Source organism: Sciurus carolinensis, chromosome X, assembly GCF_902686445.1.
Source record: "Sciurus carolinensis chromosome X, mSciCar1.2, whole genome shotgun sequence".
NCBI classification, from domain to species: Eukaryota; Metazoa; Chordata; class Mammalia; order Rodentia; family Sciuridae; genus Sciurus; species Sciurus carolinensis.
This window is the reverse complement of record NC_062232.1, coordinates 125,974,160-125,996,537: the sequence shown is the minus strand read 5'-3', so window position 1 is coordinate 125,996,537 and position 22,378 is coordinate 125,974,160. Positions and strand designations below refer to the sequence as shown.

The 22,378-nt window shown below is 38.6% G+C and overlaps 1 protein-coding gene across 1 annotated transcript in view; it reads right to left on the bottom strand.

The window, feature by feature from the left end:
* The window catches only part of LOC124972138 (AF4/FMR2 family member 2), a 183,836-nt gene that overhangs the window by 17,567 nt on the left and 143,891 nt on the right, over positions 1-22,378 (bottom strand). Inside the window, exons 8-15 of the mRNA XM_047536373.1 lie at positions 20,016-21,026; positions 18,203-18,324; positions 14,185-14,407; positions 9,116-9,411; positions 8,630-8,693; positions 4,926-5,062; positions 760-831; positions 353-446 (exon numbers count right to left, since the gene is read on the bottom strand). Coding sequence (XP_047392329.1) covers positions 353-446; positions 760-831; positions 4,926-5,062; positions 8,630-8,693; positions 9,116-9,411; positions 14,185-14,407; positions 18,203-18,324; positions 20,016-21,026 — 2,019 coding nt within the window. The remainder of the gene's footprint in view (positions 1-352; positions 447-759; positions 832-4,925; positions 5,063-8,629; positions 8,694-9,115; positions 9,412-14,184; positions 14,408-18,202; positions 18,325-20,015; positions 21,027-22,378) is intronic.

The window sequence follows — 22,378 nt, the reverse complement described above, 5'->3', positions numbered from 1 at the left end:
GCTTTCTGTTTAATAAGAAATGCCCCAGACCCCCAGTTACAAGTCGTGCCTACCTTATAGGTGCAGAGAAGACAACAGCTCCCTGACTGCAACCAAAGTCTATTTGGTCAGTCCAGAAAATGATAAGGGGATTGCACTATTGTACCTTTTCACCCTGGAATCAAATCAGATGTGAGCTCTCTGCAGACACCAAAGGAAGATTGAGAAGGCTGTGGCCAGCAGGGAGGAAAGAGGTTAAGCCTCTGGCAGCAACAACCTTGACTTTGTCATTTGACATTTAATAGCATGCCTGTCATTTTTCGTCAGGCATTTTATCACCCTGTACATATAAATTATACAAAATAAGGATTACCTTAAAATATTCCATCAGTGATCTGGAGTACTTCATAGCATGATCCTTCTTCAGTTTAAACATTCTCAAGTAGAGAAGTGATAAACATCGATAGCTGTGGTGATGAGGAAAGGATTATGTTAATGCCTAGGGAAACCTAGAAACTATAAGACATTGATGATTCATACTTTACAGTTACTTGCCTATGCTTAGATTGAAGGGGGAAACATTAAAACCCCATTCTGATAAGTGTATAAATTAGGAGAGTAAATGTTCAGTCAGTGACTGAAAAAATCCATTAGTTATCCTTTAACAGTTCAATGGAAAATAAGAATAATGATTTGGGGTAAGAAACTTAATTTGATCTGGAGTTTTCACATTCTTCTGTGGCATTTCAGCTATTTCCTTGTGGCCTCCATGAGACTCACCATAATACTGCTAGCTTTTTGTCCCCATCCGAAGCCAAGGGGCTTGCAAAGTTCTTCAGCCTCATTGCATACCTTTGAAGAGAAAGGAAAAACTCAAGTGGAATTTGGATTCCCCTTCAGAAATTCCCAAAGCAGGAGGTATTCTGATCACCTGAGTAAGTTAGCCTCCCATTTGCTAGGAGCAGGAGGACTGACTGCTGAAAACATATACAAAACGATCATGAAAATAGCACATGAGGACTGATGTGACATCTGTAATTGAGATCTGAAGAAGTCAGCTAAATTGTGAGCCATGGTCTATAACAATGTTGTATAATGACTATTTGTGTGGGTGTGTAAGTGCTGGCAAAATACTGTTTCTAGGAACATTCTAGCTAAACCACATTATTGGTTGTCAATGAGCAGTGGGCAAAAACGTCAGTCTCAGTTCAGTTTATGACACGAGGTAAATAATAAACAACTATGTCTGACATGGTCATGGGGACACTTCAATCACAGAGTTAAAAGGTCTTTTCTAATGGCTCAGGTTTTAAATATATTCTTTTAGAAAGTGGTTGAGTTTTTTATTTTTTAAATAAAGGAAGGTCAATTTCACAGCATCTTAAGGTCTAAGTGCCTTTAATTTATGGTGCTTGTATATTTTGTCTTTCCATTCTCTTTAATTGTTACTGTTCCACACTGGGGTGATAAAGGGTTGAGTAGTTGCCATTTTTTTCCTTCTAGCCAAGCACATTCCATTCTGGGCATTTAGACTCTTGAAAATCAACTCATTGCATAAAATCATTGTTTGAGCTTTAATGCAATTTCACAGGTACTTGTGCTAGAATAAGTAATGAAGTTCAGTGTGCAGAAGGAAGTTTAGAGTATGTGCACAGGCAGCCTAGACTAGCTCTCATTTTTGAGAAAGCAACAGAGACCCTCACTTCCACCAGCCTTCCTGGTACTCCAGGACCCCAGTCTGATCCCCAAGTCTTTGGGCTTCCTCAGGATTCTATCAACCCTGCTCTCCTGGTTATCATTTCCAGTTCTGTTGAGTGAACATTTTCCAACAAACGGATTGCACACTGGATGTGGGTCCCTTCTGCTATTGCAATATTAAGCAAAAGGGTTTTTATTATGTAATAAATCTAACTTTCTTTGACAGCCGGATAACCAAAATGTCAAGTCACTGTGATGCCCCCCCTTGTTTTCACAAATACATTTCTATTGCAGATTCCCAGGGCTCAGAGCAACTATAATTATTTGAATGAAAGAAATGGGGCTCTTTCTCTGTAGCCGGCATACTGTCGGATAGAGAGCAATAAAAATCTCTTCAATATAATATTGCACTACTAAAAACTATGTTCATATTACAGCCACCCTCTAATTGCAACCACATTTGAAGTGACTTGATAGTGGAGTTTCAATTGCTTAAATGGACCAGAAGACCTAGCTATTTTAACTCATTTTATTCCCAACTGAAATTTCTCTCATTAAAAAAATCATATACCCTTGCAATTTATAGAAAATATAAAAAATAAAAATATAGAGAAGACACATAAATGAGTGAATGTTAAACTGGTCAAATCTGGAAAAATACAGCCTTGGTGAAATCAGAATGAAGTCCTGAACTGTGGCAATGTCAATGTCCTGGTGTGATACTGTACCATAGTTATGCAAGCTACTACTATTTGGGTGTGGCGGCAGCGGGAGTGGGGAGAACTGGGTGAATGGTACATAGGACCGCTATTAAGTCCTACAACTTCATGTGAATCTACAATTACCTCAAAAATTTTTGACTTTAAAGTGAATGCCAATGAATTCTTCATTGACTTTCACCAGGTTCTCTTGAAATACATTTCCATGGGGAACAAAATATCATATAATGAAAACTAAATCGTGCTTGGAAAGAAAGAACATTTTTGTAAACAATTAAGGGAAAAATAAATGTTTCCTAATGGAAGTAAACATTAATGATTCACATCACACTTTTACCACAAAATAAAATTTAGTATTTTGCTTTTATGTTTTTAAGAGAAGCATGCATTTTCCTAAAACAATTAATAAGAAAGAAAAATATAGAGAGAGGGCAAACACCCATAATCTCACCCCTTATTACAACCATGATCTCATTTCCCTTCCAGTTCAATCCAGATGTATGTATGTGCTTTTCTTGGTCATAACTGTAGTGTGCACATAAATCTGCAGCTTACCTTCGCTTTTTTATTTGCAGTGCTGGCAACCAAATCCAGGGCCTCCCACATGCTAAGCAAGTGCTCTACCACTGAGCTACACCCCCAGACTTGATTTTATTTTAACATCGTTTTATTACCGTTTTCATTTGGCTGCATGTGGTCATCATTATTGCATTTCAATGGCTGCAAACTACTTTGGGTGTTATATGATTTATAATTAATTACTTTTATATTATTGATATTTGGTTTGCTTCTCAAACAATAAGTTTTTAAGTTACTTTAAGTTTTTAATAATGCCAAACTGAACACCATAAAAGTAACTTGTTCTTATTTTCACAGCTTTTGTCTTCAATAGAGGAAATTCAAATATCCCAAATTTGATGTACTGAATAAAAAGACACAAAAACTTTTTTGTATGGCTTTTCCAATGCAATGCTAAATTGCCCTCAATTTCCAGTGATCAATTTCTACTCCCATCAGCAGTGTGTAGGAGAGGCCTAGTTCACCAAAATTTTTCTTTTGTCTTCTAATGCTAGGTATTAACATTGTTACATTTCCTTGTTAATTTAACTTATGCCTGTGTTAATTTTCATTTTCGAATGGATACAGAGTATGAATTGTTTCTATGTTTGTTCACTAATGTTTGCCCTCAATTTTGAATCCTATAATTTTTGCCAAAATGTTTACCCCATAGAATTTTGAAAATTGCAAGTAACCTTGACTGGACATAAAGAAATCATTTCCCCTTGAAAATTACCAAATGACAGTGGTGGCAGCTTCCACAGGGCTTGAAGGAAGTTGAAGAGAATCACTTTATACTCAGGTGTGGTGTCTACATCTAAGAGCAGCTCAGTGAGAATGATGGCTACCTGACCAGGCAGGACAGCCTGCAGTTTTCTGTGGAATCTCTTTACTTATGTGACTCTAACTAAACTTCTAATTCTAAGCAACAGAGTTGATTTTGTTAATAGTTCTTTTCTTGTGGTCTTTTGGAATACTTCCTTGGAAATATGAATGGTAAATCTGCTCAATGTTTGTCTGAAGGTTTAGGTATGAATATCCTCAGATTTGTAATAATTTATGCAGATACAAGCATAATAGTAAAAATCAAGCCAGGCATTATTGAGTATTTGAGCCAGAGGGGACCAGAACATTAGGGACTGCAGGTAAAGAACTGCTCACTCAATCAGAAGTGATTATTTGGTCCATCCAGTGAATGATGGTGTTTATCCACAACTCAGGTATGGATTAAATTAGTTTACTAATATTTTTAAATCACTAAAAATTATGAATGAATCTTTCTTCTTCTCCAACTCCATCTTCCTCTTCTAGGAGTTCTTCAATTTCCCACAAAATCTACTCCACCAAAATCAATAGGCCAGAAATTTATTTTTAAAACATAAATGAAATCAATAATGTTTGCAGGTAATATCTCTTCTATTCTCATCCCCCTACCTTTATCCCCATCCTCCTGATACTACCTTGTCTGTTTTTTTCTATTTTAGATCCACAGAAAAATCTGCTCCATACCTGTGGTTTTAAATGTCAACTTTGAGTTGGAACAAGACGCACTACCCTTTTAATAACCAAGATAGAAATTCTTAGAAAACATTGCATGTAATAGGAATCCTGGGAGCACCACTTTGTTTTGAATTATAAAACTGTACCTTTGAAAAGACAAGTTGATGACACCAAATGGTAAATTGATTATCCTTTTCTTCCACCTGCTATGTTTCCATTTTAATTTTATAAATATTGTAAATTATAAGACTCACATTATAACCTCTGAAGGGGATAATTTATTAAACCAGTGCCCATCAATTATGAATTTTCCATGGTATTAATAAAATGGCCAGAACTAATTATGATGACTTCTAAGAAGAGGATGCCTTAGACACATCATTATAATATGGAAATCATATTTAAAAAAATAGAAGTTTATAATTCTGGCTGAAATGAGCTTGGGAAGATGATTGAAGAAAGGCCATTCACCTGAGGAGCTCCACAGTCTCAGAGTACATGGTGTACGGGGACTTTGCTTCCAGAGGGTCACGTTCCATGGCATTGCCACATTCGGTGAAGGAGAGGGCAGCATCAGCATAATTCACGGCTTTGCCAAATTTCTCAAACTGAAACAGGAAGATGACTTGTCAATATGATATGATATGCTGTCTTCTGTATTTTATATAAAGGGGTGGTTCACAACAAGGGGTCATATTGTTCCCTTCCCCCAGGGAACATCTGAAAGTGTCTGGAGACCCATTGGGCTGTCACCATTGGGGACAGAGGGCACTTAGTAGGCAGAGGCCATAGATGCTGAGAAACGTCTTCTTAATGTACAGGACACGCCCTGGGATGGAGAAATTAGCTAGTCCAGAGGCCAACAGTGCCCAGGCTGAGAGACACTGACATGGAGAGAGGACAATACGTGAATTGGTATTAATGATGAAGTAACTAGTTATTGGTTCTATTGTCATGACACTGAGGTTAACTGAGAAGAGGAATATAAAGCAAAGGTATCATATGTGGTTTATGGTGTTATTGTCATTGTTATCATGATGTTTTTTGTGTCCCAGAATCCAAATCAATGCCTTTTAGTTTCTAATCACTCAATTTACTGAACAGGATAGTCATTGTAGTATCTTTTACACAGTGCTTATGATGAAGTTCTACTTTCTCTAAGCCTTGTAGACAACAAACACATACAGCATTTGCTTTAGAACTCTGTATCAACCCCATCCCCAGGAAGAGAATAATAGATTGATGGTACAGTCATGGAAAATGTGAAGCTGTCCTAAGACTGTTGACAATAACCACGTCACTTCCATTGCAAATGATGGGTTGAAATAGTGTCAAAAAGCCACAAAATAGAGTACCACTGAGTATTTTAGTTTAGTAAAATTTTATTACAAAAGATTTTAGCCTTGATAATGGTCATGATTAAACTGACTTAGATATACTGATTTCTTTTTTATGTGCAATTCATATTATATATGACATTTTTATAGGGAGTATTTTATAACAGAATTTAACATTTTCAGTTTTTGATAGCTAGATGTAAGAATGCCACTAATACAGTATTTTTGTATAAACAAAACAACATAATGCATATTTAACTATTTTAATTTTCTTATATACCTTTTACCAAAATATTTTCCACATGACTCTGTTTCAATTCTCAAAAACGGCACAGTAGCTGTCTCTAGAAAAGGATTAGGTATAACTATAAAATGATTAGTTACAAGTTCTATAGGATCTTTTGTAAATGACTTTCTTTTCAATAAATGTTCTCCTGTTTTTGTACACTGAAGGAATTCTGAGGTTTCCTTTCTGTGAGCTACAGTAGAGAAATATTGGCTTCAACCACATTTAAGGTGATTTTATGAAAACCTGTTATGTGTATGCAAATTAGCTCCTTTCTCTCTTGTCTTTCAATATATTTTCCTTATGTCTTCAGGTTCTGACTGGATCCCCCATTTGGAAATTAATATTTATATCATGATTTTTAAAAGTGACTTTTCATTCATACACTCGTAGCTGGTAGGATCCTTGAAGGTCATCTAGCCCCAACCCTTTTCCTCCAAAAGGAGGAAGATCTGAAGTTCAGAGTGAAAATTACATAGCTATAGTTGGAATTAGCAGCCAAATTATACCCTCTCCATGACTCTCAGTTTCCCTGTTTATTAATTGAGAGGCTTGAAGTACCAGGAATCTTTCAACAGTAGTATAGAGATAAACTGAGCAATGGTATTATTCCTCTAAGTGTGTCTTGATCTATTTTGTCCAATATCACCAACCCCAAAGAGCTTTTAAAGATATTTTTTCATAGACCACCAGAGAAATGTTCATAACAAAAATATGCTGATTATTTCTTTATGTACTGTGACCCTTTGCGGGGGGTCACAGCTTATTGTAATATCTAAGATTTTTGCATCCTACCCCAATAACCAATTTTTGCCTTCATGGAGGCTGTAATTGTAATTTCCCCCACTGAGAATGCATCCTGTAGATAGACAGTGATTTGGAGAGACACATAAACATGACCTTGGGGACTGGGGTTGTAGCTCAGCGGCAGAGCACTTGCCTAGCATGTGTGAGGCACTGGGTTCGACCCTCAGTACCACATAAAAATAAATAAAATAAAGGTCCATCAACAACTAAAAAATATTTTTTAAAAACCATGACCTTGGAAGGTTAAGTGAAGTTAATTCTTACTCATAGGTATATATCTCTGTTGCTCTGATTTTTCTCAGGTCTTCAAACGTTTTATCTACTTGGTCTCATACATGTGTTCCAGTCTTCATCAATTCATATAACAGTTTTTCAAAGGAGCATCTCTATGCTCCCTTGCCTCAGTTTTAATGCAGAGCAAAGCAAGCTCCAGAGCACTTCTAATGTACTGTGGAGTTGAGGACGTCTGGAGAAAACCTTTGGTCTTCCAGCCAGTGGCAAAGTCACCCAGTGTCTTTCAAATCTCTCATATACAATGGTTACAGGCACCAAATACCTGGCACCTCCAGTGGGGCTGGCTCCCATCCCACCTTGTCATTTTGTCTGCAGGAGCTGGGAAAAATTGTTTCTAGGGGACAATTCACACCACAGGAAGCTTAGCTGCAGACAATAGCTAAGCAATTTGGACCACAGGGAAAATGACAGAGAGAAGGGAAGTAGCAGATGCAAGGGCCATGGACATTTGATGTTGACCATGCACTACTTACATGTACGGTCTGTCATGGTCTTCAATCATAGCTTTCCCAGCATCCAACAGAGCTAAGCCCTGGCAGTACACAGTTCAATGAAGGAAGGTGCTCTTTTTATTTTCCTCAAAATGGGGATGAATATCTGATAGTTCTGATTGGGTTGGGGTTTAGTCCATGGTGAGGAGTCTGACTTTAGGGCCTTCTTTAGGATAGTGGTTCCTAAACAGCAGTGTATGGGAATTCCCTGGGAGTTTTGATAACCATGTCAGGGTCCCAGTTTCAGCAATACTAATTTCAATGGTGTGGAATATAATCTGAGCTTTCCAAGTGATGGTAGCATGTAGTTGAGATCCACAGTTAGGAGGATCAATTAAGTCAAACAATTCAGCATGTTGAGCTTATCACTGGGCTAGATGGCCAAGACCCTTGAAGGCAGCTGGGAAAAGTATCTTGGGAGATCCACATGCTAGTATTTCCTTTCTCTGCGCAAGATCACAGTCTCGCTGTGGGTCATACTCTGGGAATGTTTAATCAAATGCATCAAGAAACTGAGTTTTTTCTATGCACCCAAGTTTCTCAATCTCAATTTTTGAAGTCAATTAGTCAGCTCTCAATGACCTCCACCTACCCACACCATTTCTGGCTTAATAGACTCAATGGAATTTCCCATCATCTCCAGAGTATTTTCGAAAGTCATTTCAAATTCAGATAAAATATACTAATAATGGTATAAGTCATTGAGCTTCTGCAGTTGGAGCAAGGGGAAAAATGGTGGGAAACAGATAATGACAGGAGAATCCAGCTCAAAGAACTTTGGGAATTAGGGTGCTAAGGAATTAACCAGCTCTAATATTCCTGTTAGAGCAGTAATGCACTGCAAAGTATGTTTGAACTGTGCTCCCGAAAGTTTTTACTCATTTGTAAAGTACCCTCTTCATTTTCCTTCAAAGCATAATAATTCAGTGAGAACAAAACAATGAGAGGAAGGAAACCTACCAGTGCATCAGCTTTGTGCTTCAGCTTCTTAGCCTCTTGCATGTAATAATCCGCATTGTGAACTCTAAATAAACAAAACAAACTTTCACAAACCAATGGTTCATCTTTTCATTGAAAGTCTGAATAGTCAAAAATGTTTTTGCTGTGAATCCATCCTATATAATGCCTTGAAAAATATAATGTCTTTAAAGAAGGCAGACTAATGCTGCCATTCATATTATAACCAACCTTGAAATAATACTTTAAATGAAATCTGAAGAGCATAATGGCCCATTAGGATAAATAATCATGTCCTCCAACCCTAATCATTATAGTTGTCCAAATAGATCCCACAATTGTGTAGTACAACATACTTATAAGGCTACAGGAGCTGATGCTAAGGTCTTATGGGGGGTGACACATGCATGGCACTAGAAAAGCCATACTGACCCCACCCTTCAATCACCACTCCCAAACTGTTTCTGTGATAATCTGGGGACAACATACGAGTCATCAAAAGTGAGCTTGGGTCTCCGGACATTAGTGCTGCTGCTGGACAGGAGGGGCAGGGCTGCCCATGACGTCATCTCCAGGTGACTGCTGTCCATGAGGCCAGTAGTGATAGTAGAGGTGATGGTGGAAATAGTAGTGGTGGTGGTTGTGGTGGTGGCCGTGGCAGTGGCGGTGGCAGTAGCTGTGACAGTGGCAGTGACAATGGCAGTAGCAGTGACAGTGGCAGTGGCAATAGCAGTGTTGGTGACAGTAACGGTGGCAGAGGCAGCCTTTTTTGGAGTGTCTCCCTCCTGGGAAAATGGAGGACAAATAGCTTCATTAAGCCCAGGCTTTTAGAACATCTTTTCATAAATGTTTGGAGTGTCAAGCACAGTAGGAAATAAGGCAAGAAAAAGGAAAACAATACACACAGCTTGAGGATAAACAGGTGACCCTGGTATATCTTGTGAATGCCATGAATCACCAGCTTTTATTCTATGATGACACAAAATACCAAGCAAGACAGGCACTAGGATTATACATTTTCATAGTTCCATTAAGGTAAACATGGCAAATGTCCCCAATGAGAAATGTGAGGTGGGAGGAGAAGGAACAACACAGAGAAGAGAGGGATAAAGGGGAGAGAATGAACGGAGAGGGGGAAAGAGATTAGAGTCCTTGAGCCTAATGCGGATATTTTTGTAATAGAATCAGCCCAGAAAGTTTATCTAGCATAAATAAAGTTCTCAAGTCACTCTTCAAAGTACCAGACATGGTCCATCCAAATACCAAAGCACCAGGTATTATACTGCAATAATTATTCCTTGGCTGACTTAAGACTGAAGCACCCTTTTGTTCATGGAAGGTTCCCAAATCTTTTCTGGCTCGGTGAATGCCATGTGAATGTGCCTCATTTTGAAGACTTAGGATGGTAAAACCTCAGTTTTACAAGGCCAAAAATCAAATGGATAAGAGATTTCTGAGGACTTCACTTTAAATCATCATTGCTATAAACAGGATGGAGTCTAATAGAAGAAAGGAGATGGCAAGATTTGTAAGTACATGACAATATTGTGTCACAGAGCCATCTGCCATGTTCACAGGACAGACTGTGCTCTACCCACCTGACAACTATGGGATACTCATCCCTGTTCTATCTCTAATAATATTTCCCTTGGCACTTTGTCCTCCTTCTACTCTTCTTTGTTGGTGCCTCTCTAAGATTGGTATGCTGCAAACTTTATTGTTCTGCTCTCTCCTTTCCTGACCAGATTTGTCAATCATGTATGTGCCAGCACAGATTCAACAATAAGCAGATAGTTTCCATAGGAAAACTTCATTCTTACTCTCTCTGCAAAGTTCCAGACCTGCAGTGATTAATTCTGGACAGTTCTATAATTTTTTCTCAGAACAAATTGAAAATCAAACCAGTTCCTTCTTTCTCAGAGTAGCAGGATGGTCTTTATTAACATTGAGGCTGCATTTCAGTACGTCACTAAGGAGTTCCCAATTGGTTATGGCATGATTGCACAGGAAACTGTGGTAGTCCTTTGCTACAGCAAGTGGGAGAAGCAGGGTGCCCTGCAACCAGATGCAAACTCAAGCCTGATCTCCTACCCTGGCATTTAATACCCTCCCTGATCTGGCTTTCAGTTCAGTCTCCAAATTGTACCTCTGATGAACACTGACTTCAACCAAACTGAATATACTCTGCTTTCTTTACTTTCTCAATATGTTTTGAGAGGAATTTTAGATCTCAAAAAGGCTTACCTTAATTTCTGTTTTTCACTTCATTCTAATTTATTGTAATTATTTTATTTTTAAACATTTTAAATCATGGTAAAGTGCATATGCAATAAAATTTGCTGTCCTAGCCATTTTTAAGTGTAAAGTTCAATAGTGTTAAGTATATCTACATTTCTGTACAACCAATCTTCAAACCTCTTTTTTCAAGTTGCAGAACTAAAACTATGTATTCATTAAACAGCATCTCCCCATTTCTCCCTCACCTCAGCCCTTGGTGGTCAACATTGCATTTTCAGTCTCTGTGAATAAGACTACTCCAGGGAACTCACCAAGTGGAATCCTATAGTATATTTTTATTGGTGCATCTTAATTATACAGAATGGTAGGTTTGACTGTGGCATATCCATGCACATGTAAAAGCATAATTTAATCAATTTCACTCCTGAATACCTCTCCTACCCTACCATCCTCCCTCCCCCTCACCCCCTCCTTCTACCATAAGGATATCCCTCTACTTTCATACAATCTTTTTTTCCGGTTACTTTTTCCCTCCAGTTTTCACATGTGAAAGGAAACATACCATAGTTGTCTTTCTGAATCAAACTTACTTCATTTAACACCATGCTCAACATTTCCATCCTTTTTCTTGCAAATGCCATAATTTTGTTCTTCTTTATGCTTGAATAAAACTTCATTGTATATGTATACCACATTAACTTTATTCATTCATCTGTTGATATGCTGGCTCTACAACTTGGTAACTGTAATCATGTTGAGATAAACAGAATCCTATAGTATTCATCCTTTGATACCTGGCTTATTTCAATAAGCATAATGTTCACAAGGTCCACTCACGTTGTAGCATGTGGCAGGATCTCCTTCTTTTTAAGGCTGGATTGTATGCTTTCCTTGTGTGGATAGACATCATTTTGCTTAATCATATTCCTTCATTTCTAAACCTACTCATCTATTAAGGGTCAGCTCAACAAACTTCTCCTCCACCAGGAAAACTGTCATTTGCCTACAACCAACAGTTCTTTGTCCTCTTTTACCATTCACAGGCCTGTCTATCCTTTCTCTAACATTCTAATTCACCAATCATTTTATACTCTAGTATAAAAGTATTGCATTTGTATTAGTATTGTACTTATACTCTAGTCTTACTGGTCACCCCAGGTTGGCAGTCAACTCTGATTCATGACATTGCCCCTCTACCCCAGGGCACAGTGCTCTTAGCAATTGTTGAATGCACATGTGAGCATGCCTGCTTTATTTAATGGGTTTACTTTAAAGATAAAAGTCAAATATGGTTGTTTTTATTATATCAATGCAAGTTGATTTTTTCCACTTGATCCTTAATTTTCTCATTATGAAATAATTCTTACTACCTAGAGCACACTGAGATAAAGATGCCACAAGGCTACCAACCTACAAATTGTTACATGGAAATGGAGAAAATATTTTAAAGATCATCATAGAATTTATTCACCCGAAACACATAGAGGAATCAGAAACATTAAGAAACTCCTATGCCAGCTCCCTGTCTCCACTGCCAGAGCTAGATTAGCCCAGACTAGAGAGTGGTATTAGCCCAAGACAGTGCCACGTGTCTCTGTGGCCAAGATAAGTAACAAAAACCCCCAAACACCACATCCTCCGCACACATGGAATTGATTTCAGTTCTGGAACATTTGACTAGAAAAGGCTAGATACACTCATGAGCATGCAAATTATATAAACATGTCATCTGTCCACACTCACCCACGCACTGAGTTAATAAACAGGACTTCATGCCTAAAGGGATAGAGAAAACTGAGAGAGCACAAAGTCGAAAACACTGGTGGAGCTGGAAGAAACCTTACAGATCCTCTAGTCAAGTTAATTCATTTTATGAACTCAGAGATGTTTCATGATCCTTAAGAAAGATGATGTATTTCTAGGAGCAAATATAATAATATTTATCATGTTTCCCTGGTAGTCTTTAGCTCTTGAGGAAATGACTGCAGAATCTTATAAGCATTATCATTGTCATAATAACCTCTGAATTATTTATAACTTTTAATTATTTGTAGCAATATAGTAGGCACTATTATTTACACCACCTAATTATTTGTGGCAATATACTAGACACTATACAACAAGAATTCCCTGGATATGTTGTATGCCCTCCAAAAGCTTGCAGAAGAAAGCATCAGTTCGAGTCTATACTATTAATCACACTCAGTATGAAAAATAGGATGGGTAGTGTAATTACTGTTTAAAATAGATGGCTTAATTCCCAACATTACTGAGTCAGCATTGCTAGATATGTATGCAAATATGGAAAATGGCAACTTTATATTAGTGCAATTTTTTGTATAGATAATGAAGTTTATGTAGACATATATGTCATCTCAGTCATCTTGGAAGATGGAGGAAAATACATTGGGGTCCTTAAAGCTCAGAAACCTTATGGACATTCATGGCATCTTAAATAGCACTTTTGGTTTGGGGCATAAAATGTTGGTACCAGACATTTGATTGATTTCACTGATTTGCTTTATATATTATATCAAATAATACATGCATATGGATGTGACATCTGCATATGTATACATTTAGGTGGATATGTTGGTTATTAACATTCATTAACAGCACTATTGCTAGTGGTTTCCACAGCTCATGTAGCTATACCTGAGATAAATGAAAAGACATTGTGTATTGGTGTGAAAATGAAACAAATTTTCAATTATCTGTGATAACTGATCAGCAGCACAGAGAATCCAAAGGACTCAATAGTCCTTTAGCTGAGTTTAGAACCATTATTGTGCGATTTTAGCAAGATTCACCTATTAAAGTGTACCATATTTAGTGACTATTTTTTTTAAAGCAATTCACATTTGTAAAGCTCAGTGGTAGAAAGATGCCACTCAGAATTCCTGCCCTGGTTCAGTAACCTTGAGCAATCATATTCCATTTACTTGTCTTTTCTTTTACTAAGTGATTAGTGCCTACCATGTGTGAGAAGATATGGCAATTATAATAGATTGTCTTGCCCAACTCCACAACATGAAGGGATTGGACTAAAGGACATGAAGGCCCCGAGTCTCAGCATATGCAATATTTTTAGGGAAACAAGACGGAAAATTAACCTGGAAGGAAAAATTCATCCTGTATGAAATATTTGAGATTTGAAATGGAGAGTTTCTGCTTTTAAATACACATGTACACATTCATACACACACTTCTATATTTTCTGCTCCTTTCCCATGTTCCATTCCTTCTGGTCCATCCAGTTAGATGAGCTCGGTTAATTGGTTTCTGCCCGAAAAGCATAATATTTCTCCTAAGACACTTACATTTACAGATATCCCTTTGAAAGTAGCACAGAATTTGCCTTCACTTCTCTTAGGTTTGGTAGAGGTGATTTGTCCAGTCATGGAGATGTTTTTGTCTTGACTGAAGGGACCATTATTGCCACTGACATTTCTGCGACGTGGAGGGTCCTCTGGCAGTGGGGAAAGTGGAGGAGGGAAGAGTTTTTCTTCTTTCCTTCTATTTGCTCTCCTGGATGAATTATTTCTGTGGAAACAAAACATGTAGGATACCATAAAATTTTATCTTGCTTTATTCTGATTTCCCCCATGCTGGTACTTTCAGCTAAAATGATATTTTAAATGATTACTCTTTTCCTATGGTGAGGAGTAGAGATAAAAATGTATGCAGATATCAAAATAGATATAATTTGAATATCTCTCTGCACATTATAAAGATATATGCATACATATATTCAAGAATGAACACATGTCTTTGAAGCAGAACTTCATAACAAATGTAAATGTCTAATGGGATGTGCTATAGTGTGATATTTGCAATAGATCAAGATTACTGTTAATTGGATTTTTAAAGAAAATACAACATAGACTTTAAATCCATTATTTTAAGGATGGTTTCTATTTATTTTGTGCTAAGACTTAACTGAACAATCCTGTGATAAGTTGTATAATAAACAATAAATTGGAAGATTTTTAAAAAATATTATGCTTATATATTATTTAGAAATAAATAACACATTAGTGTTGTAACACATTGTACATTTTATGTACAAGATGTTCTGCCTCAACATGAAGGCATAATGAACACCTAACTTAAATTGTCATATCAATGTACTCATGTCCTATACATTGCAAAATTCCATTTTAAAATATACTCTTCATTCATATTGACACAAGTCATCTGTTGTCCTAAAAGTACTCCCATGCTTTCAAACTGATTTATCTGCCCATTAAATGGGCACCATCAAACAGACTGAGACTTCAAATAAAACAGAACAACTAAAATCTTATGCTAACTGCTTAACATGGTAATTGGGTCATGGATTTTCATTTTAGTTACTGTCTTAGACTAATCAATGAAGATTACTTGAATTTTAATCTTTTCTTAGACAACTAATATTGCACTGTGCAGCCATTTACTTTTCATGATTATTGACTACAATTTTCAATAGCAAATTAAGCCAACAAGAATTTATGTTTTCCTCTTGGTCAATTTCAGTCACTGTCTAGAAATATAGATTTACCATATCTCAAAGCAACAAATCAACGATGAACAAGCATTCAAGTGGTCTGATTTCCTGAAGTAGAAGTCAGCGTAATCTCCTTGTCCCACTTCCACTGTGTTGCGCAAATTTGCCAATTGTAATGATATGTATCATCTTCTCTTTTGTTTCATGACTTTGACCTTATGCCATCTTATTGTCATGCAGTGAATTAAAAAAAACTTACTATGAAAATAGCCCAATGAATTCCCTTTTTACCTACAAGTATAATGTACAAATTAAAAATAAATCAATAAAAAGCTTTAGTTTTTCTGCCATTACCTTAATTGATTACAATTGATATGGAAATATTTGCCAACGAATTTTTACAACTGCTTTGTAGTGTAGAACCATTTTAAAAGTGTTGTGATACCTGATAAAAATGATGGTAAACATGGATTAAAATTCCTGCCCAGAAGGAAATTCCACCAATATCAGGCCACATGAAGTGTAATAATTACAGAGGCATCTGATCTTTGGGAATTTAGATGATATACACATGGAAAGCATTGTTTTGGCATCTACAGGAGGTGAAAGGTTAATTGGTTGTAACCATTACCCCACTAGTTGAACTGGCTGAGAAGGTACTGGGGGCTGCAAGGGGAAGAGCTGATTTTGAATGGCAACTGATTTGCCATTGGCTACTACAGTCTTCCTACCTGTCACTGAACCAACCAGTGGCACTAGCCCTCTTCTTCCTGGCCATGACCTGGAACCACAATGCCTTTAATGATTTCCCTGACAAAAGACACCCAGAAAGCATTTTCAAGAGACCACTCTCACTGCTATGGCTTTCAAATATGAGGACAATTTTGCCTTTAAGGGTCCCTCTTAAAATGGGCCAGGGGAGGACAGCAGACTAGAGAAGTTAATCACCACTACCAAGAGATCACTCAAAGATCCTGCTGATGGGTTAAGTTCTTGAGAAGGGGAGGATCTCAGCAAGACCCTCCTGTTAGATGATGGGGCATACTAGCTGTCATAGTCTGATGTAGCATCTTTGCTAGATTTAGAATATTCATTTACAAAAGTATTGTCACATAGACATTTGTAAGTATTTAGTGTAAAGAATCAAAGGTACAAAGGAGGGGAGTGGAGGATTCTCAAAAGAAGACCTCTAAGAGACCTCTCTTTACTTCATTATTCCTCAGTTCCAAGATTTGAATTTTTTTGCTGAGCATAAGGGCCTGAGTTAGTCCTTCCTGAATAATAAATGCTCCCAAGGAAACACGGCTTTCCTGCCTACTAGAAAAACAGAGAAATTGAAGGCTGGATTAAAACCACCATTTTATGAGAACAAACTCAAATTTACTAGATGTTTACTTAGTACTCTATCATCTCTCCTTCACCAGATAGAGGAAGTAACAAGGTACTCTGCTGCTTAGGAAGGAGATTGGCAGTAAGGACTGATGGTGCTAGCCCTGCCTCTTCCTTTTGCCTGGGAACTGAGAAGGTAAGACCACTGCAGCTATACCATTTTAGTTCTTCCTCTTAGAAAGAAGGAAAGCCCTGGAATGTGTATATTTGACCATCAAGGTCTATGCTTCTTCCTCACGTGCCTGGTCCACCCTGAGAGGAAGGGGATCAGCTTGCTGCCCTGTAAAGGTTTCCAGTTCTGAGCACTCCAAGTATGGGAATGGTTGCTTCAGAGCCAACTAATATCAGAGTAGAGATGTGCCTCACAAATAGCCATGGATTATCAGGGAGAGGGTTGGCCCTGGGTCCAAATCTCATGATTGTATAAAACAAATCTAATGGTTATTGGTCTTTTCCTATCTTTCATCCCAAAACCACAAGGATCTAGATCAATGTAAGCCGATAACTTATTTTCAACATCTGATCTGTGGCAGATTGATGCCATATCACTGATGTTAAACAGTAATCTGTGAAATCAATTGTTAGCAGCAGTTAGCCAGATTGTCTCTCTGCTCTGGGCTGCTAATAGGCTCCAAAACTGGGCTGTGATGGAAGTAATCTCTAATGTTGAATGAATTTATGGCAATAATTACCCAGATGGAATGGTTCAAGTGGCTCACATGATTGTTAGTTAAGTGATATTTATAAGACAGAAAGTACTCAGTCACAATGCTTGGAAGAAACAGAGGGCAGGACTTTTTTGGGGAAGGCTGATACCATCCGAGTGAAGAGGGTACAAAGAGGCACAGACAAAGAAGGGAGAGGTGCCAGCTGGTTGGAATTAACATATCCAAACCTAACTAACTGGCTTTCCCTGAAACAGAATTGCCCCAGGGGAAGGGTGAGCTCCTTCCTGGATAGCTCATTTCTCTGGCCTCACCAAACATGCCATTCCCCTGGCTACTATTCTTCAAGCTTTGTGTTAACATCCTGCAATGACATCAAAAAAGCAGCAGTTATGTCATATTGTGAAGACCAAAGGGTTGTTTCTCCAGGAAAGTTGTTTAAATCACCCTCGGAACTGAACCTTGGCCAGAAGCAGGTGATCTGATCAAAGTGATAGATAAATCACTCTTTACTTTTCGCTAACTGTAAAAAGTTCATCTCAGCTGATTTTGGTGATAAATCTGAGTTAAAATAATGAAGCATTGCTGAAAAGTTCATAGCAACCCAAAACCTTTCCATTCTTTATTCTGTTCTTGTTAGATCAGTGGTCAGAGACAGCTGTCAGGGTGGAACTGATTGACTCATACTCTCTGCCTTAACATTCCTCTGGAGAGTATGTCCCAAATAAGTCCAACTGGGGCTTCTTAGAAGTCAGAACCATTATGAGAAGGCATCACACAGAGACAGGGTGAACTTACTCTCTAGTGTTGGGAGGCTTGTGGGGTGGGGCTGGTGAGATGCAAGGGGGAAGCAAGCAGATAGTGGTGGCTTCCTCCAGGCGTTGCTTCTTCTCAGGGATTTTCTCTGCAACTTCTGCTGGCTTCGATGGGAAAAATAATACACAGAGCTTGAAATACTTGGTGCATTCAAACAATTATGTTTCATGCATTAAAAAATGAACAAGATAGATCATTAGCTTCTATTTTAACTTATAGATTAGGTAGGGGAGTTAAACGTGCACCTTTGATCAGACTAAAAAGCAATAAAACTTGTGTTGTCTAGTCCTACTGAAAAGTTGGCATTTGGAAGAGGTGCACTGTGAAGTGAACCTCTGATAAAAGACTGGCTGGCATGGGAATCTCATAACAAAAGTAAAGAGAAGCTATCATTTTCAGACACTTCTATCATCAACAATGCCCTAAAAAATGAGTACATATGAAACTAACGTTGCAACTCTAACATGGCATAAATCCCACCCAAACACCATGAGGATTGTGGGTGACACATAGAAACTGGTTCTGAGATCAACAACATACAAGGAAATGAAGCACATGCAGGTATGCCCCTGGACTTTTGCATGTGTTGGTTCTGAAGGTATATTTTCAAACCTGGTCCTGTTATCCTCATGACCAAGAGAGAGGCATTCACGGCAATGGAAGAGGTCCAGACCTCTTGTTCCTTATTTTGGAATACTCTCGTTGGATATATTAGTGCATGACTCAGTTATATACTCCCTGCTATTCAACCCCCAAATTAAAGCTGAATGAAGACTTAAATAATTCTTGCAGTATGTGTTTCAACAGGCAAATATTGGCTCTGGGTAGACTACAACTCATTGAGGACTGAGTCATTTCTGGCATACTAAAGTCTCTATTGAAAAGAGAGAGAAGATATGGGGAAAGGACTAGGAATCTCCGTCTAGCTACCATGACAGTTGTTAGAAATAAGTTGCTGGAATATCACTATGAGACAATGTTATTCTAAAATTTTAAAAAAACTCTGAGATAAATCAGGACAAGTTTATTTGCCACAGACTCATCTCTGTGGACATATTCCAAACAAATGGATTTCGCCTTTCTAATACTTTGTTGCCATAGAATTCAGCCCAAATCACCTGTAGGTAAGGTTTCACAAGGCAAGCCTCCCACATGGGTCAATGATTCCAGCAGGCTGGCCAAAACATGTCAGTTGGAGTCAGGATACTCCAAGGATAATTAGATTGTGTGTTACTGTTTGTCCAGAGAAATGATCAAACTCAGAAGATGCATTGGATGTTATGAGTAGCCCCTGAGAATAGGAGCAGCTCATAGAACTTTAGGGACTGGCTACCTGGAAAAGGGAACTCTATATAGTCTTCTTTCCTGGTCATCATAACCTCTCATGTGCCATGGCTGGACACTTTTGCCACTGGCTGCCAAACCCCGGTCATTCCCAGTGCTTCATCACTGGTCACATGTCTAATACTGCATCTCCTCTAGAAAGCATTGTTGCTTTCTCCAAAATGAGACTCAAGCTGTGTGTAGTGGTGCATACCTGTAATTCCAGTGGCTCTGGAGGTTGAGGCAGAAGGATCACAAGTTCAAAGCCAACCTCAGTAACTCAGGGAGGCCCTAACCAATTTAGGGAGATTCCATCTCAAAATAAAAAGTAAAGAGTGATGGGGATGTGACTCAGTAGTTAAGTGCCCCTGGGCTCAATGCCCAATATCATAAACAAAAAAATGAGACTCAAGAGCATGTTAGGCAACCATAAGTGGTCATGATCACTTGGTAGTCCCATTCAACAGCTTACCTTGTGCTTACGTTTGCCCTTAGGGGCTGGTTTTTCTGCAGCTGCAGCAGCAGTCTGACGCTTGGGTTTTGAGGCAGTTTCCTTGTGGTCTGGCTTGGTAGGTGCTGCTGGTAGTGAGTTGTGGCCAGGTACTCTAGAAAGCAAGTCAAGGTCAATCTTCACCCAGAGGTTTTTCAGATTCTCCTGATCTCGCAGAGGGGACAGAAGCTCTGTTTGCATGACAGGAATTGGGGAGAAAGCCTGTTCCTCATTACTAATGGATAAGTTGTTGCTGCTGCTACCGCTGCTGATTAAGGTGCTGAGGGTCAGGCCAGCCCCAGGGGTTTCCTTGGACTTGGTAGTATTAGCTCCAGGAACAATGCAAGGAGGCAGGACTTTGATCTGCAGGGTCTCTTCCTGATCTGTGTTGGAGTCAGATGTGGATGAATCTGTTTCAATGAATTCCCGGGACTTTGGCACAATCTTTCCAGGGCCTCTGTACTTCTTCTTCTCGGCAGCCAAAGGGATGTGAGGCCTTGGTTCTTTCCTAGGGACTGGTTTGTGGGCTGTGACTTTGTTGCGGCTTCTTGGTGGATCAGGAAGCTCTACGCTTTCTTTTTCTTTGGGAGTGCTGCTGGTAATATTTGGTTTGGGCCAGGTAAACTCCTCAATGCTGGTGTTTTTGTCAACCTTTTTGGGTTGTTTCTTTCCAATTGTCCTTTGAGAAGCTGTCTCCACAGTTGTTGACAACTTATGTTTTAAAGCCTTTGTTTCTGGAGTTTTCTGGGTGGGCCGTGGACGGGCTTTCTCCCTAATGAGACTCAGGAGAGGCCTTTCTTTGGGTTCAGCCAGAACCTGGCTGGGGTTGGATTTCACTTTGATCTGGACTTCCATTGGTTGGATGATTGGAGGAGGCAGAGAAATGGTCTCCATGGGTGTTTCATTTTGGCCACAAATAAATGACTTGTTCTGAGATGTCACTTTGTTAAGCCATTTGTCAAGCTGCCACTTGTTGGTTGAGGGCGGTTCAGGCTGCAGATTAAGAAAAGCAAAATAAGAATGAATTTCACATTTGGGGAGAATTTAGGAGAACCCTGAGTACAGGGAATCTTTGCTAATAAAATCTTTGGATGGTAAGGGACCATTCACACACACACACACACACACACACACACACACACACGCACATGTGCATGCACACATATGTCCTATCCACAATAATCAAATTAGATAGCCCAATATAAACCAGTTGTAGTCTACTTATTTAAATTAAGTTCTGCTCTTCTTCTGAAAGTATTTTCTACTCTGGCCAAGGAGGCAAGAATTATTTATAAGGAGAAGTTTCAGAGGGTAAGTGGGGTTGCCTCAGATGGAAACCTGTTCCCAAACCCTTTGGTGGGGATCTTCACTCAATCTCTCTCACCAGGAGAGGGAATGGTCTCTGGTCCTGAAAGGAGATCTAAATGTGCCTCAAGTGTAATTCAAAAGGAAAACCTTCCCATCCACCAAAGTGCCAGTGCCTCCTATATGATGCTATAATTCACTACAAACAGACCAAGTCTTTTGTATTTTTACTGAAGGATAAGAAGATTTGACTTCCAAAAAAATCAGTGCAGTTTTCTTGGTGTATGGGCAATAACCAATTTATGAGGATATGCATGCAGACATTAGCATCCACTGTTAAGCCATGGAAATGATGCATACAATTCAGATTCTTGATTCTCACCTCAGAATTCTGCCAGTTGAACAGAAAGAGCCATCATTTTTAGTATAAGAACACTTCTTTTGAAAGCCATCAGCTGAGGCTTATGGCACCAGCCAATAGAGGGTGAAAGAATTAAAAACACTTGAGTAACTATGATTCCAATCAGCACAGGACAATGGCAGACGAAAGCTGAGAAAATTGTATTGGCTACCGTTTTTGGCAGCAGAGTTCCAGGGTCACAAACCCTGGCTCTGGCAACACACTGGGTTTCAGTCCTTGCTCTACTATTGTATATCTATGAGATCTTGGGAAAATTCTTTTTACACTCAGAAAGTTATGCTCTCATCCATAAAATGGAGATCAAGAGCAAGTACCATATAAGGTTGTTTTCAAGATGAAAAATGTAAAAATACAAGGCAAGTGCTTAGCACAGTACTTGGCACATGGCCCATGTTCAGTGTTTGCTGTTATTAATAGCAGTAATATTATTAGAGCCTCCTTCTGTTATTCCTTTCTGATAGTTGAAAAATAAGTGTATGAAGACCCATGGAGGATGGGGTGGGATTTTCCTGCTATGTCAGGTGCAGGCTCAGGGCACCAGAGCAGCTATCCTGAACTCAGGATGGGAAGGGAAAATTTAATTTTTTTATCTAAAAATTATTATTTTGGTATTTTATGT